At 42.0% G+C, this 22,680-nt stretch overlaps 1 protein-coding gene across 1 annotated transcript in view; it reads right to left on the reverse strand.

The window, feature by feature from the left end:
- Nucleotides 1-6,215: 6,215 nt before the first annotated feature.
- The window catches only part of DPP4 (dipeptidyl peptidase 4), a 48,958-nt gene continuing 32,493 nt past the window's right edge, over nucleotides 6,216-22,680 (reverse strand). Inside the window, exons 19-26 of the mRNA XM_081928940.1 lie at nucleotides 22,510-22,585; nucleotides 18,687-18,881; nucleotides 18,206-18,260; nucleotides 17,452-17,551; nucleotides 14,153-14,217; nucleotides 8,250-8,322; nucleotides 7,946-8,019; nucleotides 6,216-6,450 (exon numbers count right to left, since the gene is read on the reverse strand). Of these exons, the coding sequence (XP_081785066.1) occupies nucleotides 6,352-6,450; nucleotides 7,946-8,019; nucleotides 8,250-8,322; nucleotides 14,153-14,217; nucleotides 17,452-17,551; nucleotides 18,206-18,260; nucleotides 18,687-18,881; nucleotides 22,510-22,585 (737 nt within the window). The 3' untranslated portion in view covers nucleotides 6,216-6,351. The remainder of the gene's footprint in view (nucleotides 6,451-7,945; nucleotides 8,020-8,249; nucleotides 8,323-14,152; nucleotides 14,218-17,451; nucleotides 17,552-18,205; nucleotides 18,261-18,686; nucleotides 18,882-22,509; nucleotides 22,586-22,680) is intronic.

The raw sequence follows: 22,680 nt of genomic DNA on the forward strand, positions 1-22,680 counted from the left end.
TGTCTATGACTTGCTCTTCAGTTTATTTTTATAAACAGATGTGAGGAGTGCCACAATCATAAACCTGTACGTGATTTGATCCTTTCGTTGTACAACTTGTCTTTCATCCCAAAGTAGCACTGGTAATGTAAGTAGTGCAATACGTGCTTTGGTTCGCTGTCTGCTTATTTCCCGGGCCCTAATCTGCGCAGAAATTAACTCTAGCCAGTGAGAGAATCCTGTACCCTCCATGCTTGGGGGGGGGGGAGAATCCAGCTGATTCAACCTATGTCATCCATTCAAGAAGTGAACAGTGTCTCCTTTGAAACTTCTCTCTCTCTATCTGTTCAGTAGCCTTGGACTGCATTTTCCTTCTTTGCCCGTGCAACATATTTTCATAGCTTCTCCATCTCAGCAGACAAACCAACTTGAAAACAGCTCCCCCCCCCCCGCCAGCCCCGTCCTGTTCTTTTTATAGCTTAGCTTTCAGCCAGCTATTTGAGGAGATCCGAGATAACAAAAGAGATGTTAGCTTTGAGACTTATTTTTAAATGAGAAATGGCTCAACCCTGCAAACTCTTTAACCAGAAGAATGAAGTCCCGTCCCCCAGTTAAAAATCATGGCTTGTATGTATGTATGTATGTATGTGTGCGTGGGTGTATGTGTGTGGGTGTGTATGTGTGTGTGACTTTCAGGATCGGACCCTATATTTGTGCAATTTTCCTTGATTTAATACTGGATATTTAATATTTAAATTTATATGTAAAGATAAAGTAATATAATATATAAAGTTATATAGGATATCGTTAACATGCTCTCATCTTGTGGGGGGCGGGGGGCGGGGAATGCCACATCCATCGATGTGCAATATCCATACAGTATTTGTTGTGAATGCAAGCTGTTGTTACAATATCTTATACTGTACTGTACTAAATGTTGCAGTGGTTAGTCCAACAGCTGCATTGTGGTGGTAAATAATCCACGTTTTTCCCCCCTAGCTTACTGTATTATAATTCTTTACAGAGATGGGCAGTAAGATTTCCACTCCCTCATCAAGGATGGTCTTTGGACCATTGCTTGACACCTCTGAATACTTGCCCTTCAATTTCTATGCGATGTTAGGCACTTGTCTAGTCATAGGCAGGTATTGAGTTTATCCAGCTATAAATCCTACCTATATTTTTGCTAGGGGGTTCTTTTCATTCTGTCATCAAATGCATGCTAGTATTATTATTATTTTTAATAAAAAAACTTGGTTTTTCCTCTCCAGTAAATTCTAGACAAAAGTCTAGGCAAAGTTAAGCACTTATAAGTCATATTGATTTCAGGGGAAGAGCAAGGAGTCTGCTTAACTCTTCTGTTCATATCAACCGGACTGTAATGTGCTCCAAACTTGGCTGAATTGTCTGCCACTGTCAGTTAACTTTGATATCATGATCCCATTGAAGTGACTGGGAGTTCTGACCCTAATTTTTAGAGGGCAAGGTTATTGGCATAAAGCCCGTTTGGCCAAAAGAAAAAAGGAACTTGGCCTTTGTTAGTTGTTTAGCTAAATTTCTAAACAAAAGGCATGCATTTCCATATGTTTGGAATGAAGACGTTTTTTAAAATAAAAAAAAAAAGACTGTGTAGATTTTATTATGGTCCTAAAATTTGTATTATTAGCCAAATAGCAAGATCAAACCCTGGGCAGGATCCAGCTCCTCTCCCACATGCAGCTTCATATGCTGGGAAAGGATACCAGTAGGACTCAATGGATCCTACCGTTGGCCAGTTTTAGCTATTGACACAGAGAGCCAGGGGGCAGCAAGGCACCCATCCCTTGCCTTCAATTGAGTAGTCAATCACACTTCCCCTCTGTAGATCTGGTTTGCCCCCATGACTGTGTGCTCAGGTACTGCTGCTGGATTAGAATGTGGACAGAGCAGAGCAGACCATCTGCATCTTTATAAAACTAGGTAACTGGCCATCCCGCTGTGCTTCCCTGGGAGAGAAGGGTAGAGTGGGGGCAGGCAAGGGTGGGAGAAGGTGGAATAAAAGTGGGACAGTATTATAGATATCTTTTGATATGTCTTTAGTTTTTAACAGGCTTGTGGTTTTTGTTGTTGTTTTTGTTGGAGGGGTGCTGATTGGTTATTCCACGCAAAATCAGATCTTATGAATGCACCACCAGTGCTTTTGAATACCAGGAACAAATTCCTTTGGGCTTTCTGTGTCGAGGGAATTGCTGCAGATCTCAGAAAGGCTGCTTTTTGTACCTTCAAAGTTGCTTAACCTAATCCTTAGCTGAGTTCTGCAGTCATGTGCATGGCCCTACACTGCTTGTAGCAGCAGAACTATAGAGGGAATTCTGCGCAAGATTAGTGGGGAGTGAAAATCGGCCCCCTTGAAGACCCCGTTCAGCTTGTACTGGCACTCAAAGCTCTTCCACATGTGAAACCAGGCTCTTCTACAAAGTGTATGGGCAGCTCACATGTGCCAGAGCTCAATCACATGTGTGCAGAAGACTGTGTGTCTTTCTCTCATCTGGTGAATTTCATGGCCTTGTGTGTGTGTGTGCATGTTTGCACAAGCATGCAACAAATTCCCAGAGCCGAATGCGACATGGTTCCGTTTTATGAAGGCAACTTGGAAATGGCTTTAACCCTAACTTGTTGCTTACCTGGTGATGTTAGACTTAAACTCCCATCAGCCCTAGGCAGTGTAGCCAAATGGTCTAGGATGGTGGGACTTACAGCCCACCATCTGAAGGGTTCCCATTTCTCCACATCTGATCCACACAAGTTTGCTAGCTGATGGTTCATCAAATGACAAAAACTAGTCCCCTGGATGGCACCTGTAGGGAGTACTAGGGAGTCCTGAAGAAAATAATCCTGGTCCTTTTGTAGAGTACACTTTTCTAATTGAGGTTTTTCCCTAGTTGTCTCTGCGAGGTAGAACAGATAGCATTATTCCTGCTGTAAATGCAGAGCTAAAGGTTAAGGGGACATCGACAACTGCCATCCATGTGGAGATAGCAGACAGGATTTGCATGGAACACCAGCCCTGGGGGGTTAACACAGCACAAACAACAGCAGTGTTGCATCTGGAAAGAGGCCTATAGTTTGTCAGTGCACACTTGGGCAAGTAAGCATCTGCACAGGCAGCAAACCACAGCACCAGTGGAAACTGAAGAGGGTCATCTTCAGCAGGGCAGGGCCTGAGAAATGCACCACACGCATCTGCACAAGCTGTCATTGTTCAATGACTGCAGAGTGTGAATCTGGGCTTTCCATCTCCATATGCCTTCTACTTCAAACAGTAACATTACGCCAGCTGCTCTTGTGCCAAAATTAGGCTAAATCAGATGGACATAACAGAAAGCATTGCTTCTAATGCTATTTTTGGACCGCAGCTTGTTCTCTTATCAGATTCTGCTTAGCATAATCCAATTTCATATGATGCAAATTGTGCTACTTCCCCCCCCCAAACAAAAGTTTAGTTTAATACAATTGTATGTGTACATTTAGAGAATCTACATTAAGAATAAAGTGTTTTGTTACTCTAGTTGTAGCAATCCAGTTGTGGTGAGGTGAGTCTAGCATAGCAAGGCAACACAATTTGTTCCTGGAAAGAGACTGCTGGTGTTTTTAATAAGTTGCTGATCAAAGGAAAATCAGAAGTTTCATCTGATCCTTGATACTAATAAATCAGCGTATTTAATGGCATTCTTCATTTTTCGTTCAGCATTTTTGAGGTTGGTTTTTTTAATTATTATTTACATATTCTGTTTTTGTGTGAATTTTGCTATTCCATTCTGAAATCACACAAAGAAGTAATAATAAAATGCAAATGATAGTGTTCTATTTACTTTTAATTTCATATTTCCTGGTCACAACTGCTGAATTTCTTGGATGTAATTTATTACAAAAGTTTAAGTAAAGTGTATATGTGAATAGAATTACTTGTGTTTTTCACATCTTAAGAGCTGTTACATGGAAATAAAATATTTATCCTAACTATTCTCCATGCTTATATTTATGATGCTTGCTGCTTTTTACCCACTGTGCAGGCAGAGTTACAGTTATCCTGATCTAGTGAAAGCAAGCCATGAATGGAAAAAGGTATGGGTCTGCCTTGTGTTCACCACAGTTTGTTCTTTAAAATCCAGGCATCCAAATGCAAGTTTATTCTGGGAATATAGCTAGTATAGAAAATACCATATGCTACTGATCTTCCCCCACCCTTGCCTTAATATAGAATGACAGAAAGAAAAGATAGGTGTTAAATTCATCAATGCTGGCTTTATTTAATGTTATATTATAAGGATGCATTGTCTTCTGTTCTGTGCCTCCCCAGAGCTTTGGTTTTTCTTCTCGGTGCCAGGGTTCCCTCACCTCCCATTCTTGCCTGTTTTGAATTCACACCTAATGTCACTAACAGCCACACGTGGCAAGTGGAGCTGGTGCTAACATAATGCACTTGTGATACACTTTGCTAAAGTGTCACAGTTATAGTGTGTTCTTAATATTTTACTGCGTTAGCAATCTTGCAATTAGTGGGAAAGTTAACAAATAAGTGATTAATATATCTGATGGCTAACTTCCAATAAAACACACAAGAAATAGCCCCATGTATATCACAAATATGACTTTATTACATTTAAGACCTGCACACTCATGGAATTGTGTCGACAATTTACCTTGCATATAAAATATGGGAAAAACCATGGCACATTGGCTAACAGTGGTATGAAGTTTCACAAAACTCAAGCCCTGCTGTTATCAAGAAGATTGCTACCCAGAATACTGCTCTTGGTAAAATCACTTGCATAGTCGTGTTTTCAAAATCTAAGGCACATATAGGTATGATTACATTTTCGTTGCAATGAGTTGGTCCTTTGGAAAAATGATGCTGATGGTACCTAAAACAATTGGATGGGAGCTCTACTTTATAAATAAGCACTTGTTCCTGATTCTCAAAAGTGTTCTGCCACAGCCAACTTGTGGGATCTGGCTTCATTCACTAGAAAAGAGGTGTAAGGAACAGATGAGCCACTCCTGGGTCTGAATGCTGGAGGGGCAGCCAGAGCAGCTGGCAACAATTCCATTTTTTAGAGGGTTGTTACCAAATGATGGCAGTTTATAAATTTATATACGGTGGTACCTCGGGTTACATGCGCTTCAGGTTACATATGCTTCAGGTTACAGACTCCGCTAACCCAGAAATAGTGCTTCAGGTTAAGAACAGAAATTGGGCTCCGGCAGCACGGCAGCAGCAGAAGGCCCCATTAGCTAAAGTGGTGCTTCAGGTTAAGAATGAATTAAGTACTTAACCCGAGGTACCACTGTACTACTTAATATGGCAAGATGTCTAAGAGTTTTTTTTTTAATAAAAAAAAGTTCTGGAAGAAGCACCATGCGGTGGTGCTGATTCTAGAATTTGCTTTAGAGCTATTCTAGATTATTTGTGTGCCTTAAAAGTTCTGAGTTTCCATCAAATACTTCAGCTTTGAAAATACTGACTCCAGCCTTGACATTAGTGAAACACACAGACAGATACCCTGTTATATTTACTTGTGGGTATATGACTTCCGAACTACTTCCTTGGCTTTTAAAGACGTTAACAGAAACTTGGGGGGGGGAGTACTGGGGAAACTGAGCAGTTAAAGGATTTCAAAACCCTTTTCCCAGCATCTATTATCGACTTTAAAAAAGCCAGAGAGATCCTGAAAACAGATCCACATTTTATCTGCTTCCTGCCCTTCCTGACAGTTGGCTGCAAATCAACAGAATGTTTACACAAAGGTTTGCAGCTCAGGTTCAGACAAGTATTCTCACTTTCAGTGTCCTCTGTATAAAACCTAAATCCTATCTGCTGGAATGATAATTTAATGCTAAAGTTACTGTGTATGACAATCAAGCAGAAATTCAAGTATTGCCCCCCCTTCTCCTATTGCAATGAAATAATGTGTAAATCCAATTTAATTTGATTCAAAAGAGCAACAGTCACTTAAAAAGAAACAATGAGACTGCAGCATTTCCAACAGTTCTGGCACACATGCCTTGTGCCCTGAGCTTTGTACAAGGGAAACTCTTGCTCCCCTCCCTGACTAATTGAGACACAGAGAAGGGAGTGGGGGGGGGGGGAGGTCAGGTCAGCTCTTGCTTGTGTGACAAGAGACCTGCAGATCTTTGGTTCATATTCAATGGACTGTGGTAAAAAGGAATTGCAAAAAATGATTATCTCATTCAAGTACCCATAGAAATCAAATTATACTGTCTTAAGTTCAATGGAAGACAAAGAGGAAAGTGCTCTTGTTTCCCACCTACCCCAGAAATAACTTCACAAACCGGTTATCAGCGTGAGCAAAGCAAAGTGGCTTCCCAGTCTTATGACAGCGCAAAACACTGCTTGATAAAGTGGGTCATATGGGTGTAAATATGGTTATGGGCCAATCCTCCAATGCCATGATCTTTATCTGTATACCACTGGAGAGAGAGAGAAAGATATGGGATGAAACACAATTTATGCAATGCTGCAATAGGTTTCTGTTGATGGTGCTGCTCTTACTTCTATTTCCAAACCCCCACCCCCCCTCCCCGAGCCTTATGATCAGAGCAGAAAATGCATTTCACAGTATGGCATAAAATAGGCTACCAGTTTCAGATGGATAAACAGAGATGATGCTTTTGTTGGTGCTGAAACTGAATGGCAAAATTCCTTTCAAGGTTACAGTGAAATTACTTGAAATGTTAAAGTTGGTCAAATGCCCTGTGTGTGTGGGCTAAGCGTGCTTAAATCCAGTCTGTCTAACTTAACGAAATTGTTCCCATTATTAAGGATATGGGTCACCTTGCCCACTGGCTTTTGTAGGATGTGGATTACATTGTTTTCTTGCAGATCTGACTTCCCAGTTGGCTTTAACATGACTATTCTAGCATAATGTTTTGAAGAAAAGTTAGTTTAATTGGTTATGAGTGAATGGATATGCCAGTTCTCACTCTCAGGAGGCTGGAAGACTGAAAATAAAGTAGCAGGTTCCCTCCTCAAAGAAAGAGAGAGAGAGAGAGAGAGAGAGAGAGAGAGAGAGAAAGAAAGAAAGAAAGAAAGAAAGAAAGAAAGAAAGAAAGAAAGAAAGAAAGAAAGAAAGAAAGAAAGAGGACAAAAGTCCCCATATGTCAAATTGGGTTTTCTTCCTAGTAACTGGAAATAGTAACTGCTGGCTAGGAACACTCAGTAATTCAGGAGGAAAATTCAAAAGAAAATTTCCCCTCTTAAAAACAAAAAGCTTGCCTCCTCATTTTGTGAGAACAATGCTCAGGGGAGGCCTATCAATGAGACAAAGCAAAGCCATTTGCTTCAGACAGCAGATCCACTGCCTCCCCACCTCCACTGCTGCCAGGGACCACCTTGCCACTGTGTCCTCGCCACTGCATTCTGGCAGCAGCATAGGCAGAGCTGCAGGTAAGGCTACAGTTAAAGTGGCGGGACCAGTGGCAGCATGGGTACAACAGTGGGGGCAAGAGGCCTGGATCTGTGTGGGGCAGGGCTGGCACTGGAGCATTTTGCCTACAGCGGCAAAATATCTCAGGCGAGCCCTAATAATGCTACATCATGATGCATTGTTGTTTCTAGGAAATTCCCTTCTGGGGAAGAATATGGGTGCCCCCATGTATTCCACTTTAGTTCAGGGTGAGTAGTTCAATACACGCTTTGTAAACACAAGTTGTCTTTTCTCTTGGCTGCCCCATACAGTGGTACCTTGGGTTACAAATACTTCAGGTTACAGACTCCTCTAATCTGGAAGTAGTACCTCGGGTTAAGAACTTTACCTCAGGATGACAACAGAGCTAAAGTGGTACCTCAGGTTAAGAACGGTTTCAGATTAAGAACAGCCCTCTGGAATGAATTAAGTTCATAACCAGAGGTACCACTGTAGTTTAGAATGCAAACAGTATGCCTAGCAAGCATCTTAGCACGTACCATTGCTTGGAAATCCACCTGTGCGTCAACCAGCGCTTTTGAAATCTGGGCTGATTGTTGAAAGTGAACATTATCTGGGAAAGACAGAGAAAATACCACGGATAAATTCAAAATATCATCTGCTAAGCCATAGAGCAGGGAACCCAATGACCAGAGCTGGACCACAGCTCTCCAGCCCAGCTAATAAACATGCACAAACAGAACTGTCCTTAAGGTTGCATTATTATGCTGCCCCATTGTGCTTCTGATTTGTCAGGAGCAGAACTGTATGATATATAATGATATTGAATTAAGAGCAGCTCACCATCTGCTGTTCCGTGGATCAGGAGGTACTCAACTTTTCGGAACTCTTCAGCTCTTGCCATAACTGTGGAATTCTAAAACAAACAACCAGAAGTTTCAGTTGTAGACTGCTTTTGAGTGGTTCCAAGGGCAAGATGGCACCCTCTCATTCCATGGACAGAATCCAACAGGACTAGTAGCAGAGTCTTAACAATGGTACCGAGACAGTATCTTCCACAGGATCTACACCTGGGGACAGCAGGCTAGCTTACAGTTCCTAGGGGGAAAACGGGGGGGGGGTGCTGTCCGGCCCTCCACATCTGCCACCTGAGGCAGCTGTCTCACTTTGCCTAACGGTAGGGTGGCCCTGATGCAGACCTGCATACAGTGGTACCTCCGCTTACATATTCCTCTGGTTACGTAAACTTTGGGATACGTAAGCGGCAAACCCGGAAGTATATCTGCACATACGCAGAAGCACTCTACCGCCACGTGTGTGTGCGCAGAAGTGGTCTTTCTGGTTGCGAAAACCTTGGGACCTCCAGAACAGATCCTGTCCGTAACCAGAGATACCACTGTGTAAGAAATGGTACATGGCATGAGAAACAAAAATCAGATATCACATCCTCCAGCAGATTCTCTCCACACCTGCTGTTAGCATTAAAATGGGCCACCAAGTGCCTGAATTCACTTGTCACAGCCTATTCTAGGATTTGCTGTTGGGCTGGAAATCATACACCTGAATCTCCAGTGATCCACCTGCTGAGCTTGATGGCACCAATCCCCCTGTCAAAGGGAAAAGAGCAAATATGGAATCTATCCCCAAAGCTAAAAGCCAGTGATGTCAAAGCAGGGTATGCTGACCATCTCTTCAGTGTGGCATGTGCCCTCTTTCCAGAAATCGGAAATGCAGGCTGCTGCCAGAGATACATAAGCACATCATTCATTCTCTCATGTTGCACTGAGCATCTCTGCAAAAAACGAGGTATTACGCAGGTGTTTTTGCACTGCCTTCCCATATGGTTCCCTGATGGTCCCTCGTGTGGACTTAGTGAAGCTGTGCATCATTGCTTTGGATGGGAAATGATGCAGTAATCTAGAGCATCTAAGCCAAAATAACAATAATAAAATAATAAAAACACGTGCAAACAACTATTCAGTCTCTGGCCTCGTTTTTTCTCACTTCTTGGCAGTCAGCAAACTCTTGTATAGATAGCTCCCAAAAATCAAGTAACACAAAAATTCAGTCACCATTCCCAGGTGTTAGTCATTAAGCAGAACATGAGGAGTTTAACACAGTGTTTGTTTATGGAATAAACTACACCATAGTTACAAGAAGGGAACTGAGCTCCATGCTCCCAACCAAGAGTTACAAGGGATACAAGTGAAATAGAATCTTTTGTAGGGAAAAATCTTGTTGCATGGTTATATAGTTTGCATGAACCCAAGTGCAGAAATTCTCTGCTGCCCTTTGCTACACTTTAGTTGTAAGGCCACTGCAAGGGGAACTGGCTTTGTGAAAAGATCACACAGCAGTCAACATTTTATCAGCACTCAACAAACAAGTTAACATTTGGCTGGAATCTGAAGGTCTCTCTCCCTTCGGCATATTTCTTGGATAATAGAACAAATGTCATATCAGTACAAGATGGCATATTTACAAAATTGTACCCTGTTTTGCATAACCTAATGATGCAGCAGTTCTTGAGGACTGAACATTTCAAATCTGCTAGCAGAAGATTGCCAAATCTATGACTGCTTCAAATACTTGCCAACAGCATTTCAAATTCAGAGAGAACTGCAAAACAACCTCTTTCACAAGTTTAACAGTCCCCCCTGGTGCACGCTCTCCTGGTAGCCTATGACATCACCATCTCCTCCCCTCCCCAAATCATCAGCTTTGTCTCCCCCTCCCCTCCAGCTCTTAACATGTCCGTCCAGTTTCCTTCAGGCATTCTCTTGTTTCTGGGGTGGTGCACACAGTTTTTACTGTTTTTGGTGTCCTTCCTTGCTTTTTCTACACAACACCGCAACTGACTTTTCTCATCACCTTCCTCTCCTTTACAAAGCTGTTGAATGTGGACAGGGCTGCAATTTAGGATTAATCTTCTTAGGCACATGCAAGCCTCTGGATACATACAAAATATCAGGCCTTATTACTGCTGGTGTTTCAGCACAAGTGCGGTTTTTTGTGCGTTAAGGAGGGTAAGCATCCTGTTAAGATTAACAGCAAGCCTGCACTTCTCCTAGGGCTGGTTCACACATGTTTTGTCATCTGATAACTGCCATATCAAGCTATGACTTGCACATGCAAAAAGGCCATCTCAGATAATCACACCACAGACAGAATTGTCACAACACCCTACATCTTCTCAAAACAAGAATGGCTTCCAATGGAAGTTCACACACTCAGTGGCCAGGCATCAAGTGCATGTTAATCAAGTGATGTACATGCATGTGTGAACCAGGTCCCAGATCAGTCTTCTAGGCTATATTCTACCTCCACCTCTCAATAACCGTTGCTGGCTATCACAGGTAGGGAGGATGCTGTTACACTTGGGTTCTGTTCTCTGGCTTCCCATGGGCAGCTGGTTGGCTAATTTGGGAACACTGTTGGAATAGACAGACATTTGGCCTGATCCAGCAGGGGGCTCTTGTTACGTTCCTTCCCAACCTGGTGCCCTCCAGGTGTTTTAGACAACTCCCATCAGCTGCAGCCAACCTGACCACTGGACAGGGATGATGGTAGTTGTAGTAGTTCCAACAACATCTGGAGGACACCAGGTTAGGGAAGATTGCCTGAAGATGCCCTCGCGTATTCATCTAAGCAGAGAACCCATTGAACAGCAACACAGAGGTGGTTTACTGCTGGTTGCTGAGAGGGAAAGTGACACCTTCACAAAAACGAATTCTGCCTCTGTATGTATTACAAGAGATTACAAGAACCATACCATTATAACACTGTCTATAATAGACAACTTAAAACTGTTCTCATTTAGTTCAGCCCAATGTGTATTTACTCTCAAAACTGGCTTAATGGGGGGGGAACCCCAGGTGAGGGCACAAACAGTCAAAACAGACTAGGCTTCTTCTGGCACTGATACTGCCTCACCAGCACCAGATTCAAGTTACTACTTGTTTGGTTTAGTTTGATAACTGAGAAGGTTGATATATGGCCAAGGCTGGGGCTAGGAGTAGCAGTGGGAAGAATAAAAGACAATCGTATCACTTGGATCCATTTTCTTTTCTGAATTCAAGAATGACTGTATACAAAACTGAAATTTGGCATGCCTTGGTTTTTGTTCTTTTGTTGTTCTTCTGAACACTTATACAGGCCTTACATTTCATGCTGTGGCTTGATTTAAAAATATATACATGTAAATAAATGTGACTAGACTAGGCACCCCCAACCTACAACTCCCATGTTCCCTAGCTAACAGGACCAGTGGTCAGGGATGATGGGAATTGTAGTCCAAAACATCTGGAGGGCTGAAGGTTGGGGGTGCCTAAACTAGACTCTCACCCTACAGGACACTTCCTCAATTAATTTAGGTTCCAAGGGAACTGGTATTGCTGTTGTCACAGGCTTTAATTTTTTATTTATTTTTAAAAAAGGTCAAACTTTTGCCTTGCTGGTGTTCCTTGCACTGGCATCCAGTCCCATTCCCTGGCAGTTTACAACTGGGGATTAAGAGCCCTGACTCTTTAGTCCAGCTATGCAAGGACCAGATCCTATTTCCACTCCCAGTACCCTGCCATTGATGAACTTCTACTTGCCCCAACACCACACCCTCCTTCACTGAATCCTAGCGATCTTGTGGAAAGGCAAGAGCAAATGAGATGGCCAGGTAACATAACCCAGGTGCCTCTTTTTTGCCTCTCTAGTATGGTTAGCCGCAGCAACTAAAGTGTAACTGTGCTCCATCTGACTGGACTCTTCCTTGAAGGAACTGCCACCTAAAAAAACATGTTTGACAGATTCACCCATCCCTAGTCAATCTTGTTTACTCTTCACTTCTCATTTTTCTTTTCTTAAATTTGATGCTCTGCATTGGTCTGCCATATATACAGAGGGAGAGAGTGAGTCCTCGTGAAAAGTTATCAGTATTTTTGTGTTCACCTCATACACACATTTTCCCCAAAGCAGTTTCCCCTTAATATAATGTATTTTTGTTTGCCATTTTCACAAATAAATGCATTTTCATGCACCGTTTACCCTAGTATATGCATTTTGGAACTCATTACTTCTCTGGAGAACCACATTGCAAAATTTAAGGAAGGGCAAATTTCAAAAGGTGGCTGTGTTTTGGGTTGCTTGTTGTTTGAATTGAATCAAATTTACCCCCATGTTTAATTCTTGAATAGAGGAGGGATATAGTGCTAAACATGGTGACCTGCTTAGTTGGAGAGGGAGGCGGAAACATGGTTATCGTAGAACAAAGATATTGGGGGTCATGGAGGAGAAGAGAGAAATCCACCCTAGTTAACTTCTTATGCCAAGAAGAGTCCTTCCCCCTCCCACTTGACTCTTGTAACATGAGTTGAACAAAGTACAGTGAAACAGTCAAATCAGTATACGTACCCCTCCCTCCTCCTAGTTTGCAGCCTCTCCAATTTAATCCTCTGAGTAACACATTGGAAACCTTTAGCTCTTTGGTACTGGCAGTTTCAACGTGGACACTGCCAGCAATAGATGCCGCGCCAAGAAAACTCGACTCCTGGCAGAAAAGGATTATACAGTCCTCTGGTGCCATCTGTGCCGTGAAGTTGCAGAGTGACATTGTGCACCCAGAGCACTAACATTTCAATCTGTAGCAAGTTAAGAGACTTTTCATTTGCAAAATTGCCGTGCGGATCTGCTACCCCTCAGGCTGCCTGAACAGAACCCCAAGATGTTCAGCAAACAGGAAGTCAAAATAGAAAAGTAATAAGGACTGGGGTTGGGAGCAGGGAGGAAGGTGGTGATACGTCAAAACTATTTGGATGAGGAAGTTTACACAGAGTCCATAAATCACGGAGATAGCTGACAGAAGGGGAGGCAGCAAAAAGGTCCAAAACTCATTTTACTGTATCAAGGATTCCCCACCATTTTTGTTATTTTATCTCCTAAAAAGGACAAAAGGGGGGGGAGGCCCCTATGACTATCAGACCTGAGATCTCAAATACATACTTTTAGGTGGATATATCCAGATTTGTGCACAATTTGTTCTGGCTTGTAGTTTGTGCAGTCTGCACCTAATACTATTTACTCTCCTGGTATTTATTAATTTGCACCCAGATGAGATTAGAGTTTGCAGGATTATTTCATTATCTTAACCTCTCTGTGATACAGACACGGTGTGGGGGTGTGAGAAAAACTTGCCCAAAGCCACCCAGTAATTTGTTCTACTTCATGGTTTTTAGTACTATAATGAGTCCTTTAATAAAAACAGATACCAGTTTTATCATGACAGATACCAGATTTACACAGTCATTTGGGTGAATGTTTAGCAGCACCTTCTACCCCTGTGCTCTGCCCCACATTTCTCACTTTCAAACTTTGGTGAGAACCAAACTCTACATGCCAGTGTTGGTCTGCTTCACACATAACACTAAGCCATGGTTTAACTAACCTCAAGTTTTTTTCACAGACAAACAAACAACGGATTGTCTCTTCAGTGGAAGTGGAGGTACAAATGGGAATACAAAGAGGGTTGCAGAACAGGAGGGATGGGTTCAGAATGGGGGGGGGGAGAGATCCAGGCAGTTAACATGACAGTGCTCTATGTGCAAGGTTATGGTCTGAAGATTAAAACAGGGCTGAAAGAGGGACTGCAGAATAGGAGAGAGAAATGGCTTCAGAAATGGGGATGGGAAGGTGAAAAGGGAGCTTAGTAGATGCATGAGGTGGGAAGGACTAGAGTTTACCAGGGGTTACATGCTTACCTCATAGTAAGGCAGGTTATCACTTTTTTCAGGAAGGCCCATGTAGCGTTCAGTATATATAGAATCTGGGGGGGGGGGAGACAATGCAAAGAAATATTGTAAAATGATATTATTTTAAGGGCAGTTTGGCATACAGCATGCAAGTCAAGGAGGAAAAGAAGAAACAGACAGATAAACCAAAGAAGAAAATGGAAACAAGTTGAGTGAGTAATCCCTGATCAGGAAATCAGATGTCAGTAGACACCAATTTCCAATCAGTAAGATTACCAGATGTAACAGATAAAGCATTATTAATTTTTCACAGTCAGCACCCTTTGGCTCTCTTATGAACTTATTAACCCAGTTACACAAACCCAACTCATTCATACTAAACATGCACATTTTATTGCCTTGATATATTTCCATTTTTGTCAGAAAACTTCACCTGGGGGAAAAAGAGAGATGTCATGTATCATATATAGGCATATATAGGCAGTTAACCCTTCTGCTTTCTGGCCTCCTAACCTGATACATAGGCTCATAACAAGCCATTTCCTCTACTTTTGCCACTTTGTCCTCATGACTGGGAGAAGATGAGGCCTCCGCTTTCCCAGGCTATTGTAGCAATCAAGAACAAACAGAACAGTTAAGTGTCTATACAAACGTAGCAGATGGTCACTTAAGGGTTTTTTGTTGTTGTTGGTTTTTGCAAAGGCAAGGGATCAATCTCACCTAGGGATGTGCCAAAAAATTCTCTTTCATCCCTTCCCCTGAACTTTCCCTGTTAATTCATAAGGAACAAATTTATATCCAAAAATTATCAAATGGGAGATAAAATTTCAGTGAAATTCTGATGGGTGGGGTGGAGTTTTTGTTGAACATATCTTACTTTTGAGGTGCTTGAGAGCTGTTCATGAGCATCCTTTCTATCATTCTACAAATCATCTCTGCACTCAGCCTGCACTCAGCAACTTTCCTGAGTTCCCCACATTTCCTGAAAACTTCCTGACATCCTCAGCTGGGCTTTCCTATAAGTAAAGAAGGCAGGGATACTTGCCTACGGCCATTCATTGCAGAAAGATTTCTCTCTTTTTGCAAGACTTCCCTTAAAATCAGTGACTACATTGATCTCAGGTGTTCAGTAGCTACCCTCCCCAGTGTCCCCAGTTGAAAACACCTGGGACAGCATAAGGCAACACCTGTCCTAGGGCTTTTTTGAGCTCCTAGGCTATTGGGAATGCTTCAGAAGAGCTGGAAAATGTTCAGTGGTAAGAAGAATAAATACACATGCACACTATCCAATCACCTCACAATGATAAAATATAAATCCTAAAGCACCCCATGCAAAACAAATAAACAGAAGGAAAACTGAAAGCCTCTTTTACTGATCAGGAAAGCTTTGGAGGGCAGGTTTCAGCACAGCGCTGCTTTTACCCTACAAATGTTCCCCGTCAAGTCTTCATACGCTGAAGCTTACTAATAGCCAGAGTTATATCGGACCCTTCACTCCACCCTGCTACCATGCTGCTAGCTCCCCCTACTCTGGCCTTTCCCTTAAGGGCAGAGACACAGGTCACCTCTACCCTACACCACATTTGCCAGGTGTGTCTTATTTAGAGGTGGAGAAGTTCTCTAGTTTCAGTAAATTCCAACAGGTGGACACAATTGTGGGCAATTTGAAGGAGTGAATTGTTGCTTGTTCAGTCATGCTGCTTTTCACACCTGCTGAACAGGTTTTGGTATTGTTTCAAAAACCTGGAAAATCTTTTTTGACAGAGGCAGCAGAAGGGCAAAGAAAGGTGTGCGCAATCACACCTCAGGAGGCCAAACCTTTCTTTCAATTTTATTTTCAAAAAGATTGACCGTCTTTGGTCTGCACAAACACAATACCGCATTTGCAGTATTCCTGCTTCAGAAATTTCAACGAATGCTACCATGATTGCACTGTGTAAGCACATGCAATTAGATCAGTAATGAAGTGTCCTAGAATGTTTGCGGGTTGAATTCGCCCCCACCCACCTAGTAGTAAATGCTACTCTATACAGCAGTGGTGCATTGAGGTGCCCTCCAATGATCAGGGGAGCTCTGGGTTGGTGCACACCACTGCTACCAACCCTGAGCTCCTCTGACTCAATGCTTTGAAGGATGAAACAAATACATTAGCAGCTTTCTGACATTCTGTCACCTGGGATGGTGTTGCCACCACTCTGCCCTATCCTTAAAGGTAACGGTAAAGGGACCCCGGACCATTAGGTCCAGTCGTGACCGACTCTGGGGTTGCAGCGCTCATCTCGCTTTACTGGCCGAGGGAGTCGGCGTACAGCTTCCGGGTCATGTGGCCAGCATGACTAAGCTGCTTCTGGCGAACCAGAGCAGTGCACAGAAACGCCGTTTAGCTTCCTGCCAGAGTGGTACCTATTTATCTACTTGCACTTTGACGTGCTTTCAAACAGCTAGGTTGGCAGGAGCAGGGACTAAGCAACGGGAGCTCACTCCATGGTGGGGATTCAAACCGCCAACCTTCTGATCAGCAAGTCATAGGCTCTGTGGTTTAACCCACAGCGCCACCCGCGTCCCTAAGGGGAAAGGTAGGGAACACTTAAAAAAACTCACAAGCCCCATCTCCCAACAAATTTAGCCAAATCTTCTTCCTTAGATTTCTAAAAAGAAACAAAAAACCCAAAGCTAAGGAAATGGAACCCCTTCGGCTATCCCATAATTTGAACACTAGAGTTAAAGACATAGGTACAACAGGGCATTAAGTTTCCCAACTCTGCTTTGGTAGATATTTTTTTTTTAATTAAAAAACAACAGCCCCTAATAGCATATTAAATCAGCAGTGACAAATTTCCTAGCAGACAAGGATTAAATATAATGACCCCTCTTTTTAGAGCTCACTGTAAGTAGAAGTAAGTTAGTAGCAATGCCAATGAATTTTATGACATTCAGAAATGATCCTGCAACACTTTGGAACACATGGCACTTTTGAGGAATGCAAATGCAGACATTTGCATTATAGTAAAATTTCAAATATTAAGTGATTTTGTGCCTTTTAAAGGTTAAGCAGATTATTTTCCTCTTCCACTTCCAAGTTGCTTTTTTATTCTTTTTTAATGGAAATTATGATCCAGAGACACTGTGTTAATCCCTCACATGAGTTCATGGCACTTTTAATTTTTCTGTTATGAAAATCTTCGGATGAAGGGCAGTATACAAATTTAATAAGATAATATACCTATGGATATATATAGCAGCTGCAAGTATGATTTTTGCAACGCTTTATAGAGGAATTATCCATTTTATTTTGAAACAGAACATACCGTAAAACTGCCATCGTGACACGGGAGCAACAGCTATTCCACACTTGAACACACCACTTCCAGAGCCGAGCACCATGGAGGTCACATAACCGCCATATGACTAGGAGAAAATAAATCCTATTGCTTAAAACACATCAAGAGTCCATCGTTGCTATTCTTATACCCTGATTTTATACACACACACACACACACACACACATAATCCCTAGTGAAAGTGAGGTTGTCTTCTCCATTAACATCTTCTAAACAAATCTGACAACATTCTTATTCTTCCTGGCATTGTTACCCAATATTTTTAGCAGAATTGTCATTTGTTATATTTATGGCTGATGTTTGTTTAGGCTCCCTCTGGAGGAGGAATGGGATAAAAATGGTGATGGGGTGGAGTATTATATCCCCCCCCAATATTACCAGTGTCCTTATGAGTTGACTTTTCTAATAGTACAGTTCTTTTATTAGCTGCTTGTGATTACGTATTTTACATCACCTTTTGTATACCACTTTGTAACATTTCATGAAAAGCGGCATATAAATATATTCAATGAAAGTTCGAAGTAATGACGGTTGAAATAATGGACACTTGCCGCCAGGCTAATGCTTATTAGGGCATAGCTGCCTCAAAACATCCATAAATAACTTTCTATTTCTCAAGATAAGTATGGTCCAGTAAATGTAAATGTTTTTCGTAATTACATTAGGATCTCTTTAATCATTTAAATTGGTGATTACAAAGAGGTTTAACTTTAATACTTACCCAGCCCCAAATAGCTATTCTGCTCTCATCAACATAGCTTAATTTAGCAAATGCCCTAAGGAAAAGACAGAAAATAAATAAATGAGGTACACAGAGACTCAAGAAAAAGCACTACTTATTCTGCCCCTCAGTTGCTCTCTATCAGTTTTTAGCCCAATTGCCCCTTCTTCCCAGATAAATTACAAACATAAATTTTAAGTTTTGGTACGTATGTCTATGGAACAAATCCTTTACTGCCCAAGTTTATTTTCTGTATTACTTGTTCGCTAACATTTGCACTCTTTCATTCATTACTTTTATTTTTATGCCACTTTCCCACAAACAAAATCTTGCTCAAAGCGGCTTACAGCTAAGAAACAGGAATGCATTTCAAACAAACACTAACAAAGCATAGCATAATAAGTAAATACAAAAGTCACTTTCCCACAACAAGATTACTTAAACATGCAGCATTAAAAGGAAAGGGTTGAGGTGTGCTTACCGGGCTGCGTCAATCTGATCTTCAACTTCATAGGTTCCAAGTCTTCGATATATTGCATGCATGATTTTGTCTCCTCGATAGCCACTTCCCCTGCCATCAAAACTAGCCACAATAATCTCCTCTGTGCTTGCAAGGTATGTTGCCCAATTAATCCGGTACGCATAATCTGCCTTCTGACTACAGGGTCCTGCATACCTGTAAAAAGAGTCACAGGTAAGCTTTCGCAAGCTGCTTTATATTTGTTTCAGCATTACTAAATTTCTAAAGAAACAGGAAAATACAACTGGAATTTAAGATTTCAAGAACTACTTGGTTTGTCAGTGTTCAACTCCCACCAAGAAACCTATGTCCCCACTGTGGAGGGACATGTGGATCCAGAACTGGCCTCCACAGTCGCTTATGGACTCACTGTTAAAACCATGGTCATGGAAGACAATCTTACTCGGCTACGGGTGATCACTGAAGAAGAAGATGGAAGAACTATTCTTGCTTGTACTGAAGTAGTACTAACTAGTTCTAGATCTGCTTTTATGCACCTTTCCAAAGTTTCTGCAATTAAAACATGCCAGCCATCTAAAAATCACCGCCATGTTATTCTTTACACATGTTGTCCTAAAAAACTATAGAACAGACTTCAGATTACTTAACAAGAACCACTTTTTAAAAATCAAAAGGTCTTCGTCATTACTGCACATTGAAATTTTAAGTAGGCAAATAATTAATAATTCCAGTGATAATTATGTAACACCATTAAGCTTTAAAAAATGCAAATCAATAGAATCAGAAAACCCAGTTACAACTAATGTATATTCCCTCAGAGACTCAATTCTCAGCAAATATGGTATTTCTGCTTTCATTGTACTATGAAAAGCATTTTTTATGTAATCCACAATTGGAAGAGGCAGGGTAATTAATGCAAATACATCAATATGTGCAGAGATGTGTGGAGAAAGAAAGCAACCAAGAACATATGTTCAAGATCCAGTGAATGTGCCTTTGTTATATTTCTGACTGCCTTTGCAGCTTCAGGGTAAGTATGGGAGACTGTTTTTTTAACCAATTGTGCAACATACAATACAATTTCCTGGTCCACATATTCTTTTTTAAAAGTAACTATCAGTTGGCAATTGTTTTCTAGTTAAGAGTTTTTTTCCACTGCACACAGTGGCTTGACCTAGAGATCATATCTTGATGTCAATAAGAATGTTTCAATTGATTTTAATAAGCTCAGGTCTACTTCTCAAGAGAAATAACAAACCAGCTGTTTTCAGCACAATCCTGACTTCTTGTCCTCAAAGCTAATGAGCACCTCCTGTGTACTTTGTTTCCTAATGGTAGCAGTGAGTGCAATGACACCTTCTAGGAATGTCACATTTAAGAACTTACCTGAGGCTACTTCTCATTGTTCTTTGTTATTGGTAGGCACTATATATTGCTGACACAAGGGCAAGCTTAGCAAAAACAGCAGCAGGCTCACACAGTCCTTCCATCTTTCTTTCTTTTTCGTCTCATAGAGGCAGCTATGGGGTTTATAATGCAAAACCTACGCTGGATAAAATGCTCATTCACATTACAAATGTTTGCATTGCCTTATTTTTTTTCATGAAGAATAGTAAAGGGACCACTGACCATTAGGTCCAGTCATGACCGACTCTGGGGTTGCGGCGCTCATCTCGCTTTATTGGCCGAGGGAGCCAATAACTATGCCGCTTCTGGCAAACCAGAGCAATACGCGGAAACGCCGTTTACCTTACCTATTTATCTACTTGCCCTTTGACGTGCTTTCGAACTGCTAGGTTGGCAGGAGCAGGGACCGAGCAACAGGAGCTCACACCATCACAGGGATTTGAACCACCGACCTTCTGATCAGCAAGTCCTAGGCTCTGTGGTTTAACCCACAGCACCACCCGCGTCCCACATTATTCATGAAGAATAATATGATGCTAATATCTGTAAGCCTGACAGTCACGCAGACACCAGGGAGAGTTGGAATCTTCTCCCAAGAATAGGAAGGCTGGAGTTCATTGCTTGGAACTCAACCAAATATTTTGTTCTGATTATGTTCAACAGTATTTATACATATATTTATTTATTTATTGCATGGTAAGGGGGGGGGGAGAACATCTTCTGCCAATAGATTTAAAAGCCAGTGTAATGGTTCTAAGGGGTTGCTCGAGCGTAAGCAGGTGTCTATCTCCCTGGCTGGGTTGCCAAAGTGAACCTTTTCTGTCCGGACAGCCACTCACCCGTGGCTGACTCAATTGCTGGCAGAATCCGTCAGTGGGCGTTTCTTAAACTTCTTCCAGCAAAGAAGCTCTTTGACGCCTAGTCTCCTCCTACTCTCTCTGCACGAAAGCCTTCTGCGCAAGGAGGGCGTGGGCAATGGAGGACCCGTGCTCTCCCCGCTGGTTCCAGGCAAGGAGTCATGAGACCGCCTGCCGCTTCCCCCATCTGCCCCCTTCTCCACTGGTGCTATGCTGATTCTCTTCCCCAGAAGATGGGCTGCTTCTCCCGATCCCTGGACGCTCTCTGGAATCCCTCTGGCTTTTGCTCTCTCCCTCCGGCACTGATGGCAGTTCCCTGACAGCCAGGAAGCAAAGATAGCCACCATTTGCCCAAGATGTGGAAGCTCTGAAGGAGCCTCAATAGCCTGATGGAAGGCATATAACAGTTATTCCTGCGTCAGAAACAACTAGGTGTTTGATTACAAAGACATTTGAGTGCACGTAGATCAAGTTTTCTTCCCTTGCTGTAGAGCATGCGGTTTTCAAGAGAAATATTATCAACATACATCAGGATATACAAGATTTAGCTCACACCTTAACATTCCCAGTCATGATGAATTTCTTTTCTGTAGTTTGAAGGGGAAAACCCATTTTTGCTTTTGTTTCGGATTATTTAGAAAATATTTTCTTCTGCATTTCCCCAATCTTGATGAAAGAAAATTTGGTGGGTAGTTGTTGTTTAAAAGGCCAAAATTGGCATTTATGTTTATATGATAGTCTTTGAAAGGGTTGCTAGTAAACTATTTAGCTCCTCTTCTCACTAAAAAGTCATCTACTGGCACTGTGGATTAAACCACAGAGCCTAGGACTTGCCAATCAGAAGGTTGGCAGTTCGAATCCCCGCGACGGGGTGAGCTTCCATTGCTCGGTCCCTGCTCCTGCCAACCTAGCAGTTCGAAAGCACGTCAAAGTGAAAGTACTGTATTTTTTGCTCTATAAGACTCACTTTTTCCCTCCTAAAAAGTAAGGGGAAATGTGTGTGCGTCTTATGGAGCGAATGCAGGCTGCGCAGCTATCCCAGAAGCCAGAACAGTAAGAGGGATCGGTGCTTTCGCTGCGCAGCGATCCCTCTTGCTGTTCTGGCTTCTGAGATTCAGAATATTTTTTTCCTTGTTTTCCTTCTCCAAAAACTAGGTGCGTCTTATGGAGTGAAAAATACGGTAGATAAATAGGTAAACGGCATTTCCATGCACTGCTCTGGTTCGCCAGAAGCGGCTTAGTCATGCTGGCCACACGACCTGGAAGCTGTACGCCAGCTCCCTCGGCCAATAAAGTGAGATGAGTGCCGCAACCCCAGAGCTGGTCACTACTGGACCTAATGGTCCAGGGTCCTTTACCTTTTTATTAGCCATCTCACCTAGTGGCAGCAGCAAGAACAACTCCACTGGCCTGACTAAATAGCTCCTCACCTCCCTGAACCATATCAAGTCAAGCTGATGATCATAAGGACAATTACATTTGATGTTTCGTTTCACCTTCATACAGAACCCAGTTGGACAAGTAATAAAAGTATAATATGGTCAAGTACTTCAACTTACACATCAATAAGCAGAGGATATTTCTTTGATGAAGACGAATCAAAGTGAGGAGGTAAGATCATCTGATACCAGAATGCTGAAAACAGGAATGAAAACATTTCACTGAGGCAAGTAACTAATAACTGAAAGATACACTTATATAAAAGAGTGGACTCTTGTTTAGAGTGAGTT

This window comes from Podarcis melisellensis (genome assembly GCF_964234715.1).
Source record: "Podarcis melisellensis genome assembly, chromosome: 1".
In the NCBI taxonomy this organism is placed as follows: domain Eukaryota; kingdom Metazoa; phylum Chordata; class Lepidosauria; order Squamata; family Lacertidae; genus Podarcis; species Podarcis melisellensis.